The sequence below is a fragment of the Pelodiscus sinensis genome, chromosome 19 (assembly GCF_052426305.1).
Source record: "Pelodiscus sinensis isolate ZL-2025 chromosome 19, ASM5242630v1, whole genome shotgun sequence".
Classification (NCBI taxonomy): Eukaryota; Metazoa; Chordata; order Testudines; family Trionychidae; genus Pelodiscus; species Pelodiscus sinensis.
Window position 1 is genome coordinate 23941226 of NC_143070.1, and position 19362 is coordinate 23960587.

At 54.2% G+C, this 19362-nt stretch overlaps 2 protein-coding genes across 6 annotated transcripts in view; one reads left to right on the forward strand and one right to left on the reverse strand.

Annotated features, from left to right (window-relative positions):
- LOC142821620 (zinc finger protein RFP-like) overlaps positions 1-19362 on the reverse strand; it is a 244336-nt gene that overhangs the window by 11295 nt on the left and 213679 nt on the right. For 2 of the 5 annotated variants that reach the window (XM_075913168.2, XM_089771041.1), the window contains exon 1: positions 6729-7010. The exons of 1 other annotated variant lie outside the window; for it this stretch is intronic. In XM_075913168.2, the coding sequence (XP_075769283.2) occupies positions 6729-6756 (28 nt within the window). In that variant the 5' untranslated portion in view covers positions 6757-7010. Of the gene's footprint in view, positions 1-112; positions 261-6728; positions 7011-19362 lie in introns of those variants that run through there. 2 more of the 5 variants (XM_075913171.2, XM_075913172.2) reach the window with 2 other exon arrangements.
- On the forward strand, positions 5796-17885 carry LOC142821496 (uncharacterized). The gene is given in 9 exon segments (XM_089770961.1): positions 5796-5879; positions 7473-7709; positions 8714-8829; positions 9401-9460; positions 13115-13315; positions 13497-13583; positions 14932-16345; positions 16347-16378; positions 16381-17885. Coding segments are annotated over 5 exon segments (1821 nt in total). The 5' UTR covers positions 5796-5879; positions 7473-7709; positions 8714-8829; positions 9401-9460; positions 13115-13128; the 3' UTR covers positions 16482-17885.

Here is a 19362-nt window from a genome sequence, read left to right on the forward strand (position 1 = left end):
CCCCAAGTCACTGGCACCTCCGGGCTGAAAGCAAACCCAGCGCCTGCAGCCAGTCCTATGGCACCGTCACCAGCGATTTACTGGCCCAGAGAAGGGAAGGGGAGTTACTCACAGGGAGAACGCAGCAGCCGGACACACGCACACGGTGCTCTTCTACCTGGTCCAAGGGAATAGAGGCGCCTCTGGTGAACCACCTCCTTGTGTCCTGTAGCATCAGCCTGCAGATTCCCTCAGTTCGCGCCTAACCCGCCCCCACGGCCATCCCCCTCCCTCCCTCCTTGCCCCACCCCCCTGTCTAAGCCAGGGAGAGAGAAAGTTCTTTCTGCCCTGGCTCGTCCTTCCCTCCCCCAGAGCTCACACTGATAAGAGGTTTGGGGCCGGCTCCTCTTCAAGGGCAGGTGGAGGAGGGGAGCAGCCAACAGAGTCTTTTTCCTCCATCATGGCTTGTCTGGTGTCCAGAGCTTCCTGTGCTAGGCAGGAGATGCCTCCCCACCCCCCCTTCTTCTGGACACACCAGAGTCTCTCACTTGGCTCTGCCCCTTGTCTGGCCTCGGGCTGCTCCCGGTGTCACAACAAACCCTCGTCCAGCCCCTGAGAAACACCAAACTCCTGGCACAGCCAGTCCAAAGGGGTCAGCACCCACAGCCGCCCCCGCCCCCAGCATTTCCCAGAGTCCAGCGGCTGCCCCCCCTCTCGGCCAGTCCAATGCCTGTTTTAACCGCATGGACACCCCAGGGAGCCACCTGGCTGCTGGCCTGGCCCCTGCACAGCCCATGAGGAAGCCCCTGAGTTGGCATGTTCAGCTCTTAGCATTGAGGTAGCTAGCGGGGGGGGGGGGGGGGCATGTGCTCCCGATCAGCTGGGCTAGGGCCGGGCAGGAACCCTGTCTGGGCAGCGCAGCAAGCAGGGCTAGCCACTGACCATGCTCCCTGGGGAGGCACCCCCAACCCCTCCTCTTCTGCCCTCCCCTCGCACCCAGTTCCCCCAGAGCCTGGCTGGAGAGACTGCCCCACTGCCAGCCTTGCTGCTCGACATGGTGCAGTCATGGGGCCAAGGGCAGGGAAGCTGCTCGGGTGTGGGGAGCAGATGGGAGTTGGATGGGGGCCTGGAGTACAGGGGCAGGAGGGGTTTGGGCCAGGACATGTCGGGCTTTAGCAGGGGAGCCACAGGTTTCCCCAGGCTCCCTGACCTGCTCCCTCTGCCCCCCATTTCTGTTTCCAGCATGGCCCTTGGATCAAAAAGTTTGTCAAGCCCTGATCTAGCACCATGCTCATCCCCTTCTGATACCCAGTGCACCCCCCTCCCCGCCGCAGCATCCTGCCTCACACCACTCCCTCCCTCCCTCCCTATCCCACCTCCTCACCTCCTCACTCTGTCACTCCATGTCTCACCTCGTGCCCACCCCCTCACTGCTAAGATGCACGGGACAGACACAGGACTCTGCCTCCATGCAGCCAGCCCCACCCCACAGGCTTTGGCAGAACAAAGGAGAGGGAGGTTTTGCTTGCCCCACTGAGGCGCTGAGTTTCTGCCCTGCCCGTATCAGCTTGGCTTTCCTCCTCTGCCCCATTCCTGCCTCGCTTCCTCCTTGGGCCAGTCACACAAGGAGGCAGCAGGAAGAGCCAGCCCCAGATGCCAGCCTCCCAGGGCAGAGGGGGCCAAGCCACAAGGGTTCAGCAGGTGCCTGGCCTTACTTATCTCCCTTCCCCAGTCTGGCACCAAGGGGCATTCATAGCTGATGTTTGTTTTCTACTATAGTTAAACTTGGACAAATATTCTGTTATCAACTCTTTAGCCAAGAACTCAGGGGAAGAGGCAGAGCAAGAGCAGGGAACAAGACCCCCCCCCCCCCCCACACACACACACACGACATGCATCATGACATGGTCTTTGCCCATGGAAGTGTTGCCAACACAGGGGTGCCCGAGGGGGGCAACAGCTGGGTTCGGTGCCCGGTATGCACGCTCCAATAAACACACCGGTGTGGAGAAGCAAAAAAAAGTTTATTTGAACGCTCAAATAGGTGCCAGGAGACTAGACATCTCAGATCAAGCGCACCAACGTAAGCAGTTTTCCCTCCTTATATACCCAGGTTGTTTACTTGCAGGAAAATAGTGAACTGTAGCAAGTTTCCCACGCTGGGACATGCTGCCAGCCCTCCTCCTCCCCCTCCCCTCTACAGAGACATATCTGAATTCTTCTTCTATACCACTGATAGTAACTAGGCAACTTCAAGGTCTTGCCGTTCCCAGCTATTAGCAAGCCAGAGAAAAGTTATGCCTGGGGGAGAAGGGGCGGAAGGGGGGGTGCTTTTAGGGTACTTGAGCTTAGAGCGGGGGCGCTTCATCGATTCTCATGATCTTCCACTCCCCTGAGTTACCTAGGATCATGCCCAGTGACCCCAACAGAAGCTTATGCTCCAATAGATTTGTTAGTCTATAAAGTGCCACATGACTCATTGGCTACGTCGACACTGGAGGGTCCTTGCAGAAGTACGGCCATTCTTGCACAAGAATCCACAGAGCGTCCACACTGCTTGCCCCTCTCGCGCAAGAACATTGACAGTACGGCATGGTAAGAGAGGGCTTCTTGCGCATGAGCTACGCTCTTTTCTTACAAGTGTAAGCTCTCTTGTACAGTGTCCCGTTTGGAACCAGGGCCTGCAGTGCACAGGGAGAGGGGGTGGAGATTCTGGGGGTAATCCAGGGGCAGGGAGTGGAGGTGGTAGTGGGATTCCCATGGGTGGGGGTCAAGAAGAAGGGGCTGAACAGGAAGCAGGGGCCAGGCGTGGTGGTCACAGGGCCAAGAGCATGGCAGGATGGGTAGCAGGCTGGGGTCCCAAAGGGGCAGTCAGGGACCTTGGCATAGAGGGGTTCAGTAGGACTTGGGGATCCTAGGGGGCTGTGCGGGTGTGTGTTCAGGGGGGATTGGATAGAGGGTGGAGCCCCAGGGAAACAAGGGGAGGGACCAGGCCACACCTGGCTCTTTGGGGAGGGGAACAGCCTCCCCACCCTGCCTTGCCTATCCATCTCTCCGTACCATGGAGGAGCAGGAGGTGGGGTGGAGAGGGAGGCAGTGACAGGGATGGGACAAGATGTAGAATGAGAAGGGATGCAGTGAGGGGGTGGGACAGAGAGGGACACAGTGAGGGGGTGGGGTAGGAGGTGAGTTGGGGGGGATGCAGTAGGTAAGATGGGGCAGGAGGTGGCAATGGGAGGAACACAGTGATGGGGTGGGGTAGGAGGTGAGCTGGGGAGAGATTGTGGATAAATCCCTGTAATATTATACTTTGTATTAAGATCTTATCCTTTTAGATATATCTCTGTTAAGTGTTCTTATAGAATCTCTGTAACATTTCTCCTATAACTTTGTATTAAGATATATAGATCTAGTAAGAAAAAATGTCTTTTGAGCTCTCCCCTTTCCTTGATTGCCCTGTCGAAATGAATGAGGTGTGAATGGAGAATGAAAGGGGAGCATCTCCAGCAGCAGTTGCCAGGGTGGAGAAGGTCTGGGAGCTAGATCCAAGACAATACCTGCAGAGTGAGCTCATTAAGACGACTGGACATACAGACACATAGGCTACGTCTACACTGGCCCCTTTTCCGAAAGGGGCATGCTAATTTTAAACTTCAGAATAGGGAAATGTGCGGGGGATTTAAATATCCCCCGCGGGATTTAAATAAAGATGTCCACCGCTTTTTTTCCGGCTTGTAGATAAGCCGGAAAAGAGCATCTAGACTGGCCCGATCCTCCGGAATAAAGCCCTATTCCGGAGGATCTCTTATTCCTACTTCAAAGGTGGGAAGGGGATGAGCCTTCTGAACACTCACGTTTGCTATTTCAGGACTTGGCAAACTTTTAGCTCCAAGGGCCATGCTGGGACCAGAAATTATGTGTGGGGACGGGTGGGGAAGGCTGGGGGAGGCTCTGCCTCCTCTCCCCAAGCCAGACATGGCCTGCTCCATCCTCCATCCCTCCCCCTGTACTCCAGGCCCCCCATCCACACGAAATCTGCTCCCCACACCTGAGCAGCTCCCTTGCCCTGGGCCCCATGATTGCACCATGCAGAGCAGCAGGGTTGACTGTGGGACAGCCACACCAGCCAGGCTCTAGAGAAACTGGGTGTGGGGAGGGGGCAGGAGGGGACGGGCCAGGGTGCCTCCCTGGTCAGCCCTGATCCCCGCACTGCCCAGAAGTGGTTCCTGTCCTGCCCTGGCCCAGCTAATGGGGCCGTACCTGCCCCCGCCCCTCAGCTGCCCCAATGCTAAGAGCTGAACATGCCAGCTCAGGGGCTTCACCCTGCCTCAGTTTCCCCACTGGGCAGAGACAGGAGGGATGAGGACCCCACATCTCAGGGGCTAACCTGGGGGCTGAAGCTCTCAGGTGGGCCCCACCCTCTCCTCTGCCCACTCCGGGTGTGTGAGGCCCCAGCCTGGCTCCTTGGCCCAGGGGGCAGCGAGGGGCCTGGGCTGCCTGGCCCCAGGAGGGGGGTTCCTAGGCCGAGCTCAGCACCTGCCTGTAGCAGGGAATTAGGCACCAAACTCTGTGAGAGCCGGGGCTTAGGCCACACACTCTGTGGGGGGCTCCCATTGGCTCCGGCGGCTCCCTGCTCACACGCTGGCGTGTGTGGGGCCCATTCTGAGGGGGCATCTCTCCCCTTTCCTTGCCCAGGGAGCCCACGGGCCCAGCTCAGGCTGGGTGGGTCCTGGCCCGTCCTGTGACTGGGCAGGCGCTGGTCAGTGAGGTGTCTGGCAATCGGTCTCAGCCCCTCAGGGCCGGTGAATGTGGCCCCCAGGCCTTTCCTCCCACCTGCGCATGGGGGTTTATTTCCCTTCTGCAGCCTCTGGGGAGCCCGGCGCAGGTGCGACTCTGGCGCAGACACAGCGAGGGGAAGGCGGGCGGGGACGTGACTGAAATAAGAGCAGCGGGCAGGGGGCTCAGGTGTGGGGCCAGCACAGACACTTTGTGCTGGGGGGGTGTCAGTGGGTGTAGCCCTGGCAATGGGGCGGGTTGGTGTGAGGAACAAGGGGAGATTTTCTGGCCAAGAGCCTGTGTTGGGAAGGGATTCCTCAGCCTGTCCAGCGCTGTGACATGGCTCCCCGTGATGGTCAGTGTGCGGTGTGTGTCACACGGCCACTCACCACAGACATGCAGGGCCTGTGTGACACTGCCCAGCCCAGTGCCAGCTTCTGTCCAGGCCCCAGACCTCCCCAAGCACTGGCACAAGCCGGGTCGGCAGCCAGCTGGCTCCCTGGGGTGTCCGTGTGGTTAAAACAGGCATTGGACCGGCAGAGACGGGGCAGAGGCTGGATTCTGGGAAATGCGAGGGGAGCGGGGGGTGGCTGCCGGTGCTGACCCCTGGGACTGGCTGTGCCTGTGGCGCTGGGCGAGGGTTCGGTGTTTCTCAGGGACTGGACGAGGGTTTGTTGTGACACCGGGAGAAGCCCAAGGCCAGGAGAGGGGCAGAGCCAAGTGTGAGACCCTGGTGTGTCCAGGGGACGGGGGAGGGGGGGGGGGCATCTCCTGCCTGGCACAGGGAGCTCCAGACACCAGACAAGCCACCGTGGAGCATAAGACTCTGTTGGCTGCTCCCCTCCTCCACCTGCCCTTGAAGAGGAGCTGGGCCCCAAACCCTCTTATCAGTGTGAGCTCTGGGGGAGGGAAGGACGAGCCAGGCGGAAAGAACTTTCTCCCAGGCTTAGACAGGGGGGTGGGGCAGGGAGGGGGATGGCGGTGGGGGGCGGGTTGGGCACCAACTGAGGAATGTGCAGTTCCCTGGCGCAGGCTGGTGCTACAGGACACAGGAGGCGCCTCTATTCCCTGGGCCAGGCAGGAGTGCACCGTGTGTGTGTGCGTGTCCGGCTGCTGCGTTCACTGTGAGTAACTCCCCTTCCCTTCTCTGGGCCAGTAAATCGCTGGTGACGGTGCCATAGGACTGGCTGCAGGCGCTGGGTTTGCTTTCAGCCGGGAGGTGCCAGTGACTTGGGGCAAACGCTCCTTTGGGACGGGCAGAAACCAGAGTGTCGGGGGCTGGGGGAGGGAGCCGGTGTCTGTCCTGACAGGGTTTGGTGCAGGGGAGCTGGAGCCATGGCCCGCCGGGAGGGGGGGGGGGGGAGCGGCCCGGGACACGCGCGGGGGAGAGCCTGGGAGATGCAGCGCGAGGAGCCGGGGGTGCCGGGCAGAGCAGCCAGGGACGTGCCGGGAAGAGGGGCGGGGTGTGTGTGTGAAGGGGCGGGGCTGGGGGGCCGGGGTGGGTGTGTGTGAGAAGGGGCGGGGCTCGGGGTGCCGGGGGGGCGGGGCTGTGGAGCGGGCGGTGGAATGTTTCTGAACTGGGGGAGCAGCTCTCTAGCCCCGCCCCCGGCTCCTCCGCGCGGGTAACGGGGGGGGGGTTCGGGGGCGGGGCTCGGGTTTGGGAGCTTCGGGGGTGGAGCCTCCCCCGCCCACCCCACGCGTGACGGAGTTGGACACGTGACTATCCCCCCCCCGCTTCCCTGGGGCGGGGCTGTAGCGGTGGGGAGGCTGCTGCGGTTTCTCGACCCCTCCCCCAGGGTTACGAGAAATGCCCCGTTTCTCGTGTGCTCGCCCCGCCCCCGCGTGCGGCTCGGCTTCCAGAGGCGGAATCATTCTCTGGCCGGGGGAGCCCCGCCCCTCGGGACTGGGGCGAGCCGAGGAAGCTCCCGGTATGACCTAAGCCCTGGCGCCGGACTCCCAGCAGTGTCACTGACCTCCTGCGCATGCGCGAACTCCCTCCATTCCGTGCGGCCGGGGCCGGGATTTCGTGCTTCCCCGCCGCGCGCCCTCAGGCCATTCTTGGGGCCGTTACTCGCCGCGCTGCTTCGAGAGGCGGGGCCGGGTAGTTAACGCTGGGGGAGCCCTGGGAGCGCCCCCGGGGGCGGGGCTCTGCGTTGCCTGGGGGCGGGGCTGTTTGTGTGTTTCCATCCGCGTCGCCTCATTGGCTCCCGGGCGCTCCCGCTGCTCCCGGCGGCTGAGAGCCCCGCCCCCCTCCCCCCCCCCCGCCCCCCTCCCCCCTCGTGGTCTGTGGAGCGCCGCTGCTGGGTGAGCCCCGCGCTGCGCATGCGCGAGTTTCGCGGAGGGGGGGACGGCTGCCGGGGGCCCCGCCCCTCGCTCCTGACCCGCCCCCCCCCCCCCCGCGTGTCTGTGGAGCGGCAGCTGCTGGGTGGGCGGCTGCGCCTGTGTCCCGCCGACGGGGAGGGGCGGGGGTTGTGGGGCAGGGCCTCAGTGGGGGAGGGGACTCTGGGGGGGCTGCAGATATCTTGTGCGAGTTGGGGGTGGGGCACAGCTGGGCTGGGGGGGGCTGTGACCCACGTTCTTGTGCTGCCTGGGGGGGGGGGCTGCTCCGGCCGGGCAGAGGCCTCAGGCCGCTCGCTGCTGCCCCCTCTGTGGTTGAATGTTGCACGTTCCGCGCAGGGCCCGTCGGCCCGTCTGTCTCTGGCTGTCGGTGCTTCCAGACGCTCACGCTCCACACAAGCCGAGAGGCGAAGATTGTGGCCGAGTTTCAGCAGCTGCGGCAGTTCCTGGAGGAACAAGAGCGACTCCTGCTGGCCCAGCTGGAGAAGCTGGACGAGGAGATTGGGAGGCTCCAGACTGACGCTGACGGGAAACTCTCCGCTTAGATTTTCCATCTCAGTGAGCAGATCGGTGAGCTGGAGGGGACGTGTCAGAAGCCAGAGAGTGAATTCCTGCAGGTGAGACTGAGGGAGAAACATCCCAGCTCCCCACACAGGGAAGGGAGGCTCCTGAATAACAAGCGCTGGGGTCCAGCCGTTAGATCTGGGTGTAACTCGGCAGGTGCATTGCTGCCATGTGAGTGACTGTTGTGCTTTGCAGAGTCACAGGCACAGAGCTATTAGAGATGGCAAAGCCCCATTAGCCCATGGACTCTATGGCCCTGGTGACAGGTCTGGGCATCTCTCCCCCATATTTGCAAAATGCCTTCCCTGTGTGTGTCCAGTGCAGCTGAGATTCTTTTCTGTCTCTTTTCTCTAGAACGTAAGAAACAGCTTGAGCAGGTAGGTGGCTCACACTCCTGTCATAGTGCACAGCGCAGGGAAAGAGATTGGAGCTGATGTTGGCACCACGTCTCCCCAGGGCTCTACAGCCAGATGTTGGACAGAAATGCCTTTGACTCACTTAATTCTGAGGGTCTAACCCTTGCACAGCAGACTCTGGAATTCCCCATTCAGGGGCACAGTCTGACTTCAGATATTTCCTAGAGCTGTCACCTCCCTGGGGACTAGCTGCCTCAGGACTGTGGGGCTGGAATATGGGTCTGTCACTGCTGGGCACTGGGCACATTTAGACCAGGGCAGCAGGGACCCAGAGTCTGTCTTACCTGAGGGATGTTTAGAGACCTGTGTGGAAGGAGCAGGGGAGGGAGAAGCTGGTGTCTGTCTGGTTCCTAGTGGGCAGATTCCTGCAGCCCTTCACCTGGGAACATGCTGTCCCTCATTGCCTGGAGGCCAAAGAGTGAATTGGCCATTGAGACTCAATTCCACTTTTGTCCCCAGCTGGTCTCTCCGGGCCAGAGGTGAGCAGTGGAACCTTGCACAGCCATGGGCTGTGTTGCCCCTGCTCTCAGGCTGGGGGAATTTAAGGAATTATAACTCCAGGCCTGTTAGAGCTGAGACTTCCTAGCCATAGCTTATCATCTGTAAATGAAATAGAATCACATGGAATTGTTTCTATTCAGGTGTGAGACAGGGCAGTTCCAGCTGCCAGTGGAGATTTCCCCTGAACTGGAAGAACAAGTACATTCTTTCTCCCAGATAACGACTGCGCTGTTGGAGACTCTGAGGGAATTCGAAGGTACCTAGAAGAGATGGAGTAGAGGAAAGTTGTTTAACTATTAGAAACTGAATCTGGCCTCTGAAGCCAACCTTCCCCTGCCTCAATTCCCACATGGAGAATGACGGCCACATCATGCTGCTCTCCTTAGAGGCACTGAGCAAACAGAGTCAACTGCTTGCACATAGAGTCAGGGGTTTGCAAACTCTGAGCCTCCTGTTGGTGTCAAAGGATCCAAATAGGTAAAGTTAATGTCATGGCAACGTCTTCGCCCCAGCACAGGTCTAGGTTATGACAAGAGGTGGTAAGTGACTGAGAGAAACCAGGTGGGAGGGGATGAGGAGGGAAAAGTAAATCTCACTTTCAGTTTGTGTCTCTTGGGGCAGGGATGAGGCTGCAGAGATGTTGGCTCCATTGCTGGGAGGTGCCCAAGCGAGACAGGACATGGAAGGTTTCAGACCTTCTCATACTAAACACTTGAATGTGTGTCTGTCTGGTCTCTCATACAAGTGAAATGTAGAGTTCAGCACGGGGACATTATTATAAAGATGAGAGCCTGGAATCTCACCTCTCTTATCCCTTCACCCACCAGACACTCTGCCCTCTGCACTGGAGAGAGCAAGAGGAAAATCCCTGGGAGCTTTCAGACAAGGTGAGTTTGCTGGTGGAAATTCTTTAAATGATGAGAAAATTCCTGTGAACACATCTTCATGGGCTTGTCATTGAAGTTACCAACCAGACCCAGCGACCACGGTGCTCACAGCCCTAAATCTCACCCAGTGATCAGTGAGGAGCTCCAGGGGTGCTGCATGGGGACCTGCAGACACTTTGAGAAACACTGATCTACAAGGTGTGATGCTAAAGGGGTGAAGTTAAAGCACACAACAGACAGCACCTTCAGGCTCAGATTTCACTGCTCAGTCAGTTTCAATATGGGGTTGGTTTCAAACAATAAATAGGCTGAGAGCTGACTGGCTTCCACGGTATCAGTTTGTTTATGGCGAGTAACTGCTGGATACGCAAGGGCTCTTCGGTCTAGTGCAGGCCTGGGCAAAATACAGCCTATCTAGCTCTCCAGGCCATCAAATGCAGCCGACTGATGCTTGGTGAGCCATGGGCTAGTTCCATACTTGCTTCTTCCCACCTGCAAGCCACTTCACCGGAGGTGAAGCGGGAAGGCTACAGGCACTGCTTCCACCCCCAGGACAATCTCATTGGCTGGTTTCTGGCCAGAAAGAAAGCACTGTGCCCCCTCCCGTCTGGCTTATCGTTATTCACACACCCACATGGCCCCGCAGCAGGTGTGAGGGTTGAGCAGGCTCCCTGCCTGCCTCAGAGAGGTGCTTGGCTGCTGGTCAGGAGTCACTCAGGTAAGTCTCCTGGCCAAAGCTTGCGTCTGTGTCAGCCAACGGTCAGAGCAGTGTGTGTGGGTGTGTCTCCTAAGTCTTTAGCTGCTAAGACACGAAGTCTCGTCGCAGCGGGCAGCCCAGAAGGCTGAAAGGAGCCCCGAGAGTTTAACGTCCGTGACTTTACTGCTAGGACCGAGGTCCCGTCACAGAGGGTAGCCAAACAGGCTAACAGACGCCCCAGTTGTAGGAAGCGCTTATTGCACTTCAGATTTTAGCTGCTAGAACACGGGGGGAGGGGGAGAGTTCCTTTGCAGCGGGCAGCCCAGGAAAGGCTGAGAAGTGCCCCAGTGGACCCTGTCACCTGGGAGTGACACAGATCCAAACGCCCAAGCTCTTCCTATAACTGTCCCTTTATGACCGGCTGAAGTTCTTTTAAATTGTGCTTGGTTCTGTTACAGCAACTGAAGGAGTCAGGTTAAAGCTTAAACAGTTGGGCTACGTCTACACTGGCCCCTTTTCCGGAAGGGGCATGTAAATTTCACCAGTCGTAGTAGGGAAATGCGCGGGGGATTAAATATCCCCCGCGGCATTTAAATAAAAATGTCCGCCGCTTTTTTCCGGCTTTTAAAAAAGCCGGAAAAGAGCGTCTACACTGGTCCCGATCCTCCGGAAAAAGCGCCCTTTTCTGGAGGCTCTTATTCCTACTTCAAAGTAGGAATAAGAGCCTCCGGAAAAGGGCGCTTTTTCCGGAGGATCGGGGCCAGTGTAGACGCTCTTTTCCGGCTTTTTTAAAAGCCGGAAAAAAGCGGCGGACATTTTTATTTAAATGCCGCGGGGGATATTTAAATCCCCCGCGCATTTCCCTACTACGACTGGTGAAATTTACATGCCCCTTCCGGAAAAGGGGCCAGTGTAGACGAGCCCTTACAGGTTTATTGAGGAAGCTTATAAATCATATGGTTGCAATGGCTATTGTTCTATTTCTTAACTGCTGGCAAATATATATATATATATATAGATCTTAAAAAAAATGGTTACAAAGAAAATAAAGATAGAAAATAGAAAATAATGGTACCAAATGACAGCTTAATCTTTAAAGAGCTCTATTCTATGCATGCACTAAAACAAAAGGACACATATAGGTACAATTTTTATCCCTTTCTGAGTCACTCGGTCCCAGTGTGTCAGGCCAGGATCGGTCCCTCAATTCCTTGGAAAGACAAAAATACGAGGTGGGTGTCCCCGTGGACCTCCGGAGGTCAAACACCTAACCCGACCAGCAGGTAGAGAGCAGATTGACACTCAAAGTGAGTGTGTGCTGGACCCATCTTTTATACCCATTTTGGGTCATGTATTTCTCTTTCTTATCTATGATGCCAAATGGTGCTGGTCTGTCTTTTGTGACACCAGTTCTTACAAGGAAGTTGTGAACTTAATTTACACTTGTAAGAGAGAGTTGAGATGATTAAATTGGAAGTACTGGGCATTCTTTTCTCAGTGGGAAATTCCTCTCCCAGGGACTGTGTGTGTTCGAATCAACATAGGTGCCAGCCGGGCACTTCTTGCAGCCTCGAGCTTAGCTTATTTCCTTAATTGTTACTCAGAGTTAGAGAACACTCGCATATCCTGGTCTCGCATCAAAGCAGATCAAAGCTTGATGGCTATGCTGATTTTCTTATTGTTCCTTCTCTGCTCTGTATACAGACATCTCAGAGGGCAAGCAAGATTGTTTGAGATGTGGGGGGGGCTGTCTCGCTATACTCTGGCACCCCAACCTCTCCTTTCCCCATCTAATTCTCTGCCCCCTGCTCCTGCCTCCCACTCCACATACCCAAACTCTTTGTTCTTTTCCTGTATCCAAGTAACCCTCGTCTCTTTATTTGTCCACTTAGCTGTTTCTCTAAATTACTTTAAATATCTCATGAGGAGTTGCTAATCCAGTGCCCCAAATCACACTGCCTCCTTCACCCAAACTCCTTCCCAGACCCCTCTTTCCCTCCTGCATCCCAACCCCTTACCCAAAGCTCCCTTCTCCCAATGTCCATCCCATATGCTGTATTTCCTGCTTGATATCTTGGAAGAGTGCAGCTCTCAACCACTTTCCAAAATCTTGGAGTGCCCTCCCCCTCCCCCAATCAAAATGAATTGCCCACCCCTGGTCTAGTGGATACAGTTCAGTGAGAATCAATGACTGAAAGCTGCAGCCGAAGAATTTCAGGCTACAGAAATTTCAGGCTTACTTTTTGATGGGTAAGAGGATTAACTGCTGAAACAAATGAGCAAAGTTCTCCATCTCTTGATGTCTTGATGTCTTCCAATCAACACTAGGCAACTTTCTGGAAAACATGCTGTGGGGAAACAGCTTAGTGCCTGGGTAGCTGGGCTAAGTGTAATGGCTTGTGCCGCAAAGGGGACAGACTGCATGGCTAAAGATATCTTCTGATGCCATGAATCCATGAATTTTAAGGTCTTATCCTGCAAACACTCTCTGCACACATGTTTAATAGTATGCATTTGAATGCTCATATTAACTTCACTTCCTCTCTGTTATGGAGCGGATTTATAAAGTCTGTGTCAGATGACAGATCTGAAGTTTGGGCTGCAAATCAATGCATGAAGACTAAAGATTATAAATACTGCAGCCCAAATTAAATTAAACCTATGTCCATGTTCAGGCAGATGAATATGTGGCTTGTTAGGAGAAACACTGGGTGCTGAGAACTGAATCCCATTGTTGCGAGCAAAGTAATGTAACTCAAGCCAGGTATTGAGAGAAATAAATACGGCTTTCGGATCTAACTCGTGTGTGGAGTTTATGGAATAGCTAGACTCAACGTTTACCCAAAAATGCAGATTCCAGCATGTTTTTCACCAGGGAAAGAGTCTGGACAGAATTGGGGTGTGGAAAGGATTAAAGCCCCTTCTGAAATGTTTCCGATTCCCCTTCTCCCCGCCAGGCTGCAGAACACCCATGTCTGACTCCAGCTCAGCCCCTGACCTGCAGAGCCAGGGACAGGAAATGGCCGTGCCGGAGCCGGTGAACTTCGAGGAGGTGGCTGTGTATTTCTCTGAGGAGGAATGGGCTCTGCTGGACCCGGGCCAAAGAGCCCTATACAGGGATGTGATGCAGGAGAACTATGAGGCTGTGAGCTGGCTGGGTGAGGATTCCTATCCCCTTGTGGAACAGAAGCTGGGTGGGCTCTGGAGCAGCTGGGTTGGGTTTGGTTCAGGGTCCTTCATTGCCTGAATCCCCAATATCAGCAGTATCTGCCCCAGTAATCCTGGCTCCTGTGTGAGAGGAGGTTCAGTGACATAATAGTGGTGCTGCTCTTTCCACAGCCAAGGTCTCATTGTGGTTCCCACCATCTTATCCATGTCGTGCCTTGGTTGGAGGTGTTAGTGGAAGGGCCTACGCAGGAACGGCAGGTACCAGAGTTGTGGGGCTGGGTGCAGCTGCTCTTAGTGTCTGTAGCGTCCCCTTATGCTATTGTGCTGAGCTCCTGGAAGGAAGGTGCCAACTCAGAGTCCTTCCCTGCCTCTGGTAGATTCTGTGCAAGCCAGAAGGGCACCAAATGGCAGGCCCGACTGGCCACAAGAGGAGAGCTGCCGCTGCTGGCAGAGTTGAACCAAGGCTGCAGAAGTGGAGCTGAGCTGCAGGAGCATCTAGGAGCAGCAGAGAAGCAGCCCAGCCTGTCTCCACCTTGGCTGGCCACAGGAACAGGCCGGCACTACCCTGGCTGTCTGCAGGACTGACACCTGTTGTGGGCACCCAGGCACAGTCAGTCAGGATCAGGAATATGGAGCATAGGCAGGGTCTGAAGTGGCCAACCAAGGATTCATTCTCCTGATCAAACAACTTCTCCTGCCTCCTTCCGGCTCAAGTAGAGCACCTGAGCCCAAGAGCAGGGCAAGTCCAGCCCCAAGCCAAGAACTCTGTGGGTAGAGCCCATAGCGCTCTAGAACTCTGCTGGATCCTTTCTCTCTCAGCCCTAGTGACCCCACCTGTGGCAGCTCAAATATGAGTCCTGGATAGGGGTGTCTGTCAGGCCTGAAAGTCCTAGAGCATTCCCCATATGAGCAGTCCTGCCCAAGTATGGAACAGGCCCTAAGGGAGACTGAGTTGTATCCTCCAAGAGTGCAGCAGAGCACTCAGTTCCCCATGGGAGTCAGCTGGGCTATTCCCAACATGGTAGTGGTGCAGCGGGAGTATGGCATTAGTATGTCCTGGGATCTTGTACCAGCCAGAGACCAGTCTCTGGAAGGTTGGGAAGGAGCCTCTCTGGGTAGGAGACTCAGGTCTTGGCTTTGACAGCAGCAATGGCACAGACCTTAATGTTAAAGATCATCACTTGGTTAATTGCTCCCCAAATAGGATTTTCAGGCTCCAAAGCTCATGTGCTCTCTTGGGTGGAGCAAAGGGAAGAGGTGCAGATTGCAGATCTCCAAGGCTGTGAGGAAGAGGAGATCATCAGTGACACCCACACAGGAGCGAAATCAGCTAAACTTACTCAAACCAATTTCTGTGTTTGCATAGCAGATGTTGATTGTGTGTTTTCATCAAGTCTGACTGGCCCTTCAACCTGTCTTCAACTCCAGTCTGAGAGTGCTGGGTGGGGAAAGAGTTATGGGGGAGCAGGGTGAACTCAGCTTAGGATTATTGTATCTTTCCAGCCATTCTTTGGGTGTCTCCCCCATTTTCTGTTCACCATTCAGAATTTTTTATTTCAGCTCAGCACAGGGAATGACTCCTGTGTGGTTTCTCTTTCTATCCCAGCAGGTGATAAGATGCTGAATGAGAACAGTGAGAGGAGTCTTCAGGAGGAAGGACCTGAGCGAATGGCTCCATGTGGGATGTTAGTGGGAAGATCTGAATGGCATGTTTCTCAGAGTCCTGTGCAAGAGGAAACCTGTATGAGTCAGCATAGCCTACAAAGGCAGCAGGGAAACCATCCAGGAGTGGGACAGGATAAATCCAGTCACAGGAGGAGAAGGTTGAAAACAAACACAGAAACTGTTCAAAAGAAAATCCCTCATCAACATTCACCTTGTGCTTGCAGTGACTGTGCAACACTTATTAAACATGAAAGAGCCCAAACAGGAAAGAAACCCTTCAGCTGCTCTGACTGTGCGAAAAGCTTCAGTCGGAGGTCACACCTTGTTAGGCATAGGAGAGCCCACATAGGAGAGAAACCCTTCAGCTGTTCTGACTGTGGGAAAAGCTTCAGTGATAGGTCAAACCTTGGTAGCCATAGGAGAGCCCACACAGGGGAGAAACCCTTCAGTTGTTGTGACTGTGGGAAAAGCTTCAGTCAGACCTCAACCCTTGTTATCCATAGGAGAGCCCACACAGGAGAGAAACCCTTCAGCTGCTCTGACTGTGGGAAAAGCTTCACTCAGAGGTCACACCTTGTTACCCATAGGAGAGCCCACACAGGAGAGAAACCCTTCAGCTGTTCTGACTGTGGGAAAAGCTTCAGTCGGAGGTCACACCTTGTTACCCATAGGAGAGCCCACACAGGAGAGAAACCCTTCAGTTGTTGTGACTGTGGGAAAAGCTTCAGTCGGAGATCAGACCTTGTTATCCATAGGAGAGCCCACACAGGAGTGAAACCCTTCAGCTGCTCTGACTGTGGGAAAAGCTTCAATCAGAGTTCACAGCTTGTTATCCATAGGAGAGCCCACACAGGAGAGAAACCCTTCAGCTGCTCTGACTGTGGGAAAAGCTTCAGTCGGCAATCATACCTTGTTACCCATAGGAGAGCCCACACAGGAGAGAAACCCTTCAGCTGCTCTGACTGTGGGAAAAGCTTCAGTCAGAGGTCACACCTTGTTACCCATAGGAGAGCCCACACAGGAGAGAAACCCTTTCGCTGTTCTGACTGTGGAAAAAGCTTCAGTGACAGGTCAAATCTTGTTACCCATAGGAGAGCCCACACAGGAGAGAAACCCTTCAGCTGTTCTGACTGTGGGAAAAGCTTCAGTGACAGGTCAAACCTTGGTAGCCATAGGAGAGCCCACACACGAGAGAAACCCTTCAGCTGCTCTGACTGTGGGAAAAGCTTCAGTGACAGGTCACACTTTGTTAGCCATAGGAGAGCCCACACAGGAGAGGGACCCTTCAGCTCCTCTGACTGTGGAAAAAGCTTAATTGAGAGCTTACACCTTGTTAGACATAAGAAAACCCACGTGCAAGAAACCGTTCAGCTGCTCTGACTGTGGAAAAGCTTCAATCAGAGGTCGTACCTTGTTATCCATAAAAGAACTCTTACAGGAGAGAAATCCTTCAACTGGTCTGACTTTAGGAAATGCTATAGCAAGAGTTAAAGCCTTGTTGCATATAGTTGAACCCATGCAGGTAAGAAACCCTATAGTGGGGGTGAGCAAAATTTTCTGTGTTGGCAGAATCCAGCCTTCCTAAGGCTTTGATCCTGTCCACAAGGCAGTGACAGGCACCACCTCCAAATGAAGATGTGCTGAGGGGGAAGGAGCTTAGCCCCATCTCTTCTTCATGTTGTGTAGCTACTAGACAAGAGACAGCGCTAGGCTGAGTCTTTGCCACACAACCTGAGGCTGGTAGTAGAGGCACTGCTGCCACTGCACTTCTGGCCTCCAGGCCACATGGCCATGTCAAGGGTGCCTCTGGGGCTGGTCCTGGGCTGCATGGCTGCAGCAGCAACTCCTCCAGCCCTGGACTGAATGCATGCAGCAGTGGTGCCTCCAGTGTTCAGGGCCGGTCCTAGTCTGTGTGGCTGCTGCTGCAGCAGAGCCTTCCTCTGGAGTGACCAGGACAGTGTGGCTGGAGATGCTGCTGCAAGGGGGCCCAAAGCCAGGTAATATTTGCTGTCATCCCCCGGATACCCCCTCCCAATCTCCTCAATTCCCTTTCCCCCAGCAGCTAGCACCCCTAGCTTGCTCTGACAGCCTCCTTTTTTATTGCACCGTCTCTCCTGGTCACATACTGTACCTTATTCCTGGCCAGGCTTAACACCTGCCAGTTTCTGCATCCCAGATCCTTCCTCAAAACCCCAACCCTTTCTTTAGGCCTTTGTCACATTATTGGATTTTAAGGTGCACATACAGATAACTGCTGTGATCACGGGGAACTGTTTGCCCCAAATTTGGTACAAAGTTGGCCATGTGAGATGTCAAACGAAAGCTTATGTTGTGCTCATTCTATGTATGGTATTCATGTGCTTGTTTGGAGTTAGTATGGGGAGTTATGAATATGGGCTCTGCTGATGCTATGTATGGACTGCCTGTCATGAAGACGGAATGTCCAATGAGTGACTATGCTAATTTGTACGGCTCCAAGGACAATGGCTCTCTGGGTGGCCAATACACACCTGGGGAATGAGTGTGGAAAGCTGCAAAGCAGCCATGCCACAGTGGCTGCTGGCATATGAAACAGACAGGACACTTGACCATGTGATTAGCTCCAGCTTGGGAGACACCAGAAATTAATATCAAATGCCATGAGGGGGGCTCCAGCTTGTCTTCAGTCTTGCTTCTTATCCCAGATGCAGCGTTGCTAAGGACAGGGACACGGGAAGGACTGCTGACCCATCCTGACGTACAGTGTACGCCAAAGACTTTTATGCTAGCAGTTTGTAACATCTCCACTAAGATCCTGCATCAAGAACTTGCTGATTGATGTATATAATGTATTCTCTTTAACAATCTTACTCTCAACCTTTTCTTTCTTGTATTAATAAACCTTTAGATTCTAAACGATTGGTCCACTGTGATCTTATGGGTAAGATCTATAGTATAAATTGACCAGGGATTCATGGCTGGTTCTTTGGAACCATGTGGATCTGTTCTGGGTGAGAGATTGGGCTGTATAACCCCTCACCTGCGTGTAAGCCCAGGGCTGACTGTGGCACAGGAAGAGCTGGGGTATCTGAAGAGTTTTGCTCATGAGGGTTCCTGTGGGCTGGACTGGCAGAAGAAGTGCTCAGTGTGACTGGTTTGTGGCCTATTTCAGAAAGGTCTCCAGTCAAGGGCTGTAAGCAGTTCTGGGTTTGAGCAATTTGCCCTGAGTGGATTCCCTCAGAAGTGCCCTGACCCGGCCTGGCCCATCACAGCCCTGCCCTCTGTAAACCTTCTGTACACTACTGTTGCTAATGGAAACTCACTGTTAATTACATAATTAGTCAAGCCATTTTGCTAGGGCTGCATCTGGGGAGTTGCATTTAAATTATTAAAGAGATTAAACCTTTTAACTCATGTTAGTTGATCAAACTTTATTGTAAATTAAGTAAAATATTTATGTCCAATACATATGAAAAAATCAATGTTTTTATTTATTGCAGGGGTGGAAAACCTTTTTTGCATTGGGGGCCACTAACCCACAGAAAAATCAGTTGGATAACACACAAGTGAGAAGCAAAAAAACTCCTCCCCAAAGCCCCAGCCCTCAATGATGAGACACCTCACTCTTCTGGCATTCACAAGGTGAAGGGAAGAGATAGGGAGGACTGAGGTTCAGGGCTTCCCATAGGCCAGATTTACTTTCCCGGGGTTCCAGAATTAGTGGATTTTGTGATCTCCTTAGGCTCTAGGGAAGAAACAAATGTGCCAACCTGACTCTGCACTAGGCTAGTGCTGTGTGTGCCATGTAGCTTCCTGCAGTGCTGCGGGCAATGTCCAGGTCCTGTAGTCACTCCCTGACATACCTGAGGAAGGTCTCCAAGAAGCCCTGGGGGTTGGGTTCCTGCAGAGCCTGGAAGGCAGCCTGCAGAAAGTGCTGTATCAGTAGTAAACGCCTTGATAAGTTTCATCGCTGTATTGTTTTGACAGATGCCCCACCCCTCCCTTAGGCCTTGCTCTTAACCCTACCCCCTTCCATCACCAGTGTTACCAAAAGACAGACAACGTAGAAGGCCACGAGTCTTACATGTATAATATCTTGTCTCCAGAGTAGGGGGAGGACTATGCATTTTATGATTTTGAATATATGCAAGAAATGGGGGTTTACGTGGCAAATTGTGTTTATGCCTTCCACTTTGTGACAAAGCCCCTTGTTATCTCCCCATGGGTTCTGTGCTTTTTTACAGTTTCTTGTGTGCCTCAGAGACTCAAGCTACAGAAGATGTCAATTTGATCTTATTTTCAAATACGCTTTAGTGTCTACACAGCACTAAATATCAAAATAACCTGCTGTTCTGAAATGTCCCTTACGCCTCATGGAATGAGGTTCACAGGG